The 6,000-nt window shown below is 44.2% G+C and overlaps 1 protein-coding gene across 1 annotated transcript in view; it reads left to right on the top strand.

The window, feature by feature from the left end:
* Positions 1-650: 650 nt before the first annotated feature.
* Positions 651-6,000, top strand: part of LOC117440894 (ephrin type-A receptor 4-B-like) — a gene marked incomplete at its 3' end in the record, with an annotated part of 30,355 nt that continues 25,005 nt past the window's right edge. Inside the window, exons 1-3 of the mRNA XM_034077109.2 lie at positions 651-700; positions 795-931; positions 2,822-2,977. Of these exons, the coding sequence (XP_033933000.2) occupies positions 651-700; positions 795-931; positions 2,822-2,977 (343 nt within the window). The remainder of the gene's footprint in view (positions 701-794; positions 932-2,821; positions 2,978-6,000) is intronic.

Here is a 6,000-nt window from a genome sequence, read left to right as displayed (position 1 = left end):
GAGATGAGGATTGGATGAGTGAAAGAGCTACCGGGGGAGAAAAGGGGGAAGAATGCAATGTCCGGGTCTATGAGGGATTCCATTTTTTTTTTTTTTTGCCTTTCCAGAATAGAACAGTAAGGCACCAGTCTCTTTGTCTGCCTTTGATCTCTCAGCGAAGGGATTTGGCACCTGACAAACCCCTCTCTGTCTGAAAGGAGGCCTGTTGAGAGAAAGCCTATGAGAGTGAGAGAGAGAGATAGAGGGCGAGAAAGAAAAAAACCACACACAAGAGAGTTAGAGAGCGACCGGGCAGAAAAAGGAGAGTGGAATATACGAGAGGATATGAAGAGGGCTTCTCCGCTCATATCCCATAAACACGTGTGTCTGTGTGCGGGTTCTAAACCACTGGTCCGGACAGCGATACATCCAACAAGTCTTAAGGGAGATTCCCCTCTGAAGCCACGGCCTTTTGGACCACCCACTAGTGCGGTCTCGTCCCTCACCAACACACACTCACACTCCTAAGAGGAAGCAAATTCCCCAACTTGCATATCGACTTCTCTTTTGCCCTCCGCTGTTGCATTCTGGGGGGCCGTGGCTGCTGTAAACAAGCCCCCATATGTTGACATCGCATTTTCAAACACAATGTCCTGAAATGCAAACCGCAGATGAAGACGCTGGCTAACAGGGATCTGGAGTTGCTCGAAGGGACTCCGGGGTCGGCCTGGGACAGCTTAATAATTGACGAGCGAAAAACTCATCAAGCGTGCACAGTTTGAGGTAGCCTGCTCTTAGACTGTGTCCCCTTTAAGAGGATCAGGCCCAAAGGCTGTGAAGCATGGGACTCAATTAACTCTCCCTACAGCTTGTGTTAGCAAAGGGGCCACTATCCCAAACAGCTGCTTGACCCCACTCTCAACTCCGGACACTTTTCCTGCTCAGCGCACAGGTACAAACGCTAACGGCAACTTGTTTGTGTGTTGTCCCCCGAAGCGGTCACAGCCGCTTCAACAATACCCACACATCCCAGTGTCCCTCTGTCTTTGGCGATGAGATTGGGCGTCGAATGATTGCTTTTAACATAGAGAGATAACACAAAGCGCCTCCGGGCTAATCTCTACCCCTTCTTTTAGCAACCGTGAAGAATAGAAACGGAGGCTTCACGCACCCCTGCAGGCTACAATCAAAGAGACCGTTAGCTTAGCGTTAGCGAGTGAAGCGGCAGGGGTTTAGCCCTGATTGACTGAGTGGGAACGGGCAAAGAAAGGCTCAGCAGGTAGCAGCTAGTCCGGCTCGGTTAACGCCGCGCTGTCCTAATCCAGCGGCCGGGGGCAAAGAGCCCGATTCTAATGCGCCTCCAATTGAGGGATTTCCCAGTGTTTCAGGGGGTTTGTGGATTTATTCGAATGTGTCAGCGTGTCGGGTGGTTAGTGGAATGTGTGTTTTTGTCGAAGTACGGACTTCCTCTTCACTGCGGTGGTGTGTGTGGAAAAGAATTGATTTGATTTCGAGTGTGGTGAACACATATGGGACTGTGCTTATTATGTGACTGTTCTTTTGTGCGCGGGATCCCCTGAAGTATTATGACTGTGGCATTGTACCCATGCCTTCTCAAATACATCTGGGTTTGTGTGTGTGTCGACATCGAGCCTTTGTGTGTGTGCAGGCATCGGGTGTCGCTTTACCCCTGCAGACTATAAGTGTGTAATTATCTGATTTGTATTGGGTATGGATTTACCCATCTGTCTCCAAAGGGTCTTTACTGTATAACACCACACCCACGCTACTAGAAACCACAGAGACCGTCCAGCCCCAATGCCATTCGCCGATTAATAGCAGCCTCGTTGACTGACAGGTTATTCGGTCCAATCGGTGTTGGAACTGTCTGCGCCGCACCTCTCGGAGAATTGCTCTTTTGTCCTCGTCTCCTGGTTCAGTGCTCACGGGGTGAAACATAAACCCCGCTAGGCTTCCCCGGCCATTATGGAAACCGATAGACGGGGGAGAAACTCCTCGAAACACGAGCCCTCCAATCAAACTGTCACTCAAAGGAAAGGCGAGCACTGTCGCCGATAGTAGGAACAGTGTCACTTAGGTTACCATTTCAGAGTTAAGTGTGTGTTTAGGTGCATGTGTGAGAGTGACAGGGCTCCCAGTGTGCCAAGTGTGGCGGCAGTTGTTTGTTAAATGGTCTGAAATGGCTCTTGTTTAATCGCTGCTTCAAGTCATGCCAATGCTGAAGAGCTTATATTTGTGAGAAAGAGGTAGATATTTGATCTTCTCCCTTCTTTGTCGGAGGAAATGGAGCCCTGTACTCCCGTTCAGTTGTTTTTCATAATAGATTTCAGGTTCGTGAGAAAGTAGACAGCGCTGAAGATGGGAAATGAAGACAAAGAAGTTAGAAGCCTCTGGGCAACGAATAGTTTTCTGGTTGCTAATTGGGGGACATTGGCAAGATGACAGTCGTCTCTTCTTGTCTTCCATTGCTAAACAACTATTTGGATGTGCATTGCTATGGCAACATCGCCTTATTATCTATTAGACAGTCACTGCATGTGCAATACATTTTATGCTCGTAGTTTACAAATTGACTTCCATAGACATCCACTTTTCTATTCAGTGTGTTGCCATGGAGTTTTGAACAGACGTTCTTGGTTTCTTGAAGATGCATCGTAATGGATTTGGTGGTCCTGTAACTTTTCCTCCAGCATCTTAGCCACCTCGACTCCGTTCCTCTCTAATATGAAAGCTGTACTTAATGTAGGCCTTCTTGTGTTTTCATCTTGCAGTACCTCTTCAAACCAAACTTACCCTCCTCTGTGTCCTTGTTATGTTTCAGCCTGCAAGATCGGTTACTACCGCGCCTTGGCCACCGACGGCTCCTGTTCCAAGTGTCCGCTCAACAGCTACTCCACCAGAGAGGGATCCACCTCCTGCGTGTGCGACAAGGGGTACTTCCGCTCTGAAACAGACCCGGCGTCCATGCCCTGCACCCGTAAGTACACCAGCATCTAACATACTGTCAGAGGTGGGAAGTAGTGGAGTACAAATACTTCGTTATATACTTAAGTACATCTTTCTGGTATCAGTACTTTACTCCACTACTTATTTCTTAGACTTTTTACTTCTTACATGTTGAACTCAAATACCTGTACTTTTTACTTCTTACATGTTGAACTCAAATACCTGTACTTTCTACTTCTTACATGTTGAACTCAAATACCTGTACTTTCTACTTCTTACATGTTGAACACAAATACCTGTACTTTCTACTTCTCACATGTTGAACTCAAATACCTGTACTTTCTACTTCTCACATGTTGAACACAAATACATGTACTTTCTACTTCTTACATGTTGAACACAAATACCTGTACTTTCTACTTCTTACATGTTGAACTCAAATACCTGTACTTTCTACTTCTTACATGTTGAACTCAAATACCTGTACTTTCTACTTCTCACATGTTGAACACACATACCTGTACTTTCTACTTCTCTCATGTTGAACACAAATACCTGTACTTTCTACTTCTCACATGTTGAACACACATACCTGTACTTTCTACTTCTCTCATGTTGAACACAAATACCTGTACTTTCTACTTCTCACATGTTGAACACACATACCTGTACTTTCTACTTCTCTCATGTTGAACACACATACCTGTACTTTCTACTTCTCACATGTTGAACACACATACCTGTACTTTCTACTTCTCTCATGTTGAACTCAAATACCTGTACTTTCTACTTCTCTCATGTTGAACTCAAATACCTGTACTTTCTACTTCTCTCATGTTGAACACACATACCTGTACTTTCTACTTCTCTCATGTTGAACTCAAATACCTGTACTTTCTACTTCTTACATGTTGAACTCAAATACCTGTACTTTCTACTTCTTACATGTTGAACTCAAATACCTGTACTTTCTACTTCTTACATGTTGAACTCAAATACCTGTACTTTCTACTTCTTACATGTTGAACTCAAATACCTGTACTTTCTACTTCTTACATGTTGAACTCAAATACCTGTACTTTCTACTTCTTACATGTTGAACTCAAATACCTGTACTTTCTACTTCTCACATGTTGAACTCAAATACCTGTACTTTCTACTTCTTACATGTTGAACTCAAATACCTGTACTTTCTACTTCTCTCATTTCCCAAACAGCTGGTTCCTTTAGTCTGAATGTGTGTTGGGGCGTGATCATTATTCTTTAGAGTCACTGCGTGCCTATTGGTTGGAACACGATCCGTGTATCCATCACTTCCTGGTCTTCTCTAAAGAAGAGGGACCAATGGAAACGTTGTCATGTTGCCGTTGTTCACCATGGAAACATTCATTAGCTAACAATGACATTATTGTTCTATTAATATAAAGGGAGGTCAGGTACTCTTTAAAGCAGCTGCTAGCTATGGGTACTTTCTACTGAAGTACACTTCAAAGCCTTTACTTTCACTTGAGTAAAGAAGTTTAGTCAGTACTTTTACTTTTACCAGAGTATCTGTACTTCTACTTGAGTAAAGGATGTGTGTACTTTTGCCATCTCTGTACACAGTTTAAAGTGCATATAGAAAAGAACACACACAGAGTTATGGCTTCTGCCTCAACCCAGCCATGGTTTTTATTCCTCTCTCTCGTTATCTGTTTCTTTTGCAATGTCAACCTGATTACCCGAGCGCTCACGGAGAGACAGCCTTTCCTCCGAACACAAAGGTGTCTTTTGATTCCAGGTGGTACTTAGTGATCTGTCACGGTGACGGGTAACTAATGGGGGTGTAAATCACCGCTGTATCCCAGATGCAGTCTTCCACAGAGAGGCTGCAAAACAAACAGGGCAGAAAGACACACCGAGATAAGATGTTAGCGGCGATGTGACGAGGTGACGAAAAGGGTAGAAAAAGGAGTTTGGTGGAAAGCTGAAATTGGATGCAGGGATGTGGTGACAGAAAGAAACCAAGGTGACTGAATACAGGAAGGCGTTAAGCCCAAGGAAGAGCTTTGACTTCTTCTGTTTGTGAGTCACGCACCGGAGAATCCTCCCCCGACCAACACTAAGAACACTCCTAATGATACCTCTTTCCTTTTTCCATCCCTGAGTCACACATACCGGGAGTTCATGCTGTCAGAAGTAAAACCCACGTAACACGAAAAGCCCTGCACTCTTATTTCCCAGGGTAAAAAACACTATTCGTACACATGACAGACGTTTGAGTGAGTATGTGTCACAAGTCAGTTTTAACAACCAAACATCTGCTCGGTTGCTTAGCTCATAGTTGGCCCGCGTTTTGGCTGTCGAGTTCCCGTGGATTCATCAGTCAGCGGAGCGGTTTATTGAATCCGACGAGCAGCCGAACTCGTCCCGCACAACACCGAGCTGTCGGGGCAGAGACTGAACCGGCCTCTAATGATTCCCCTGCCGCGCGGCAACATCATACACAACGTGGGACGTGTTACGATGAAGAACACGAGGTGAACGAGATGGCAATCTGAACGTCTTTGATTAATGCATTCTGGCTATACATATCTGGAGCTTCTCCAAGTCTCTCTAAACACCCAACGTGTTTACTGGGATGATGAACAGACCGGACTCACTGGACTTGTTGAGCTGCAGGGATCAGTTGAGGAATAGATTAGTCAGATTTTCTTTTTGAAACTCATCATTTCAAATATTTTTCTTGCGAGGATACCAAATATAAAATTACAGAATGTTTTTGTCTTGCATGAACTGCTGTTTGGTCAGAGTAACCACTAAATAGGGATAAGTACCCAAGGTACACCTTGTTAAGTCACGGATTAGTTAATAAAAAGTATTATTATTTATCTCCGAACATATTCAAAAGCATTTCGTACTTATACAGATATAAAACCTAATTCAAATTTGAATTGTTTTTGCTTTTATTTAGCGTTAAGCTGTTATTAATCTAACCAGAAGTAAGTAAGTAAAACTTTATTTATATAGCACCCTTCTCAACACGGATGTCCAAAGTGCTTTACAGTACAGCAC

Source organism: Pseudochaenichthys georgianus, unplaced genomic scaffold (assembly GCF_902827115.2).
Source record: "Pseudochaenichthys georgianus unplaced genomic scaffold, fPseGeo1.2 scaffold_1304_arrow_ctg1, whole genome shotgun sequence".
NCBI lineage: Eukaryota > Metazoa > Chordata > Actinopteri > Perciformes > Channichthyidae > Pseudochaenichthys > Pseudochaenichthys georgianus.
Note: the sequence above shows the minus strand (reverse complement) of the source record. Positions and strands in the feature narration are given on the sequence as shown.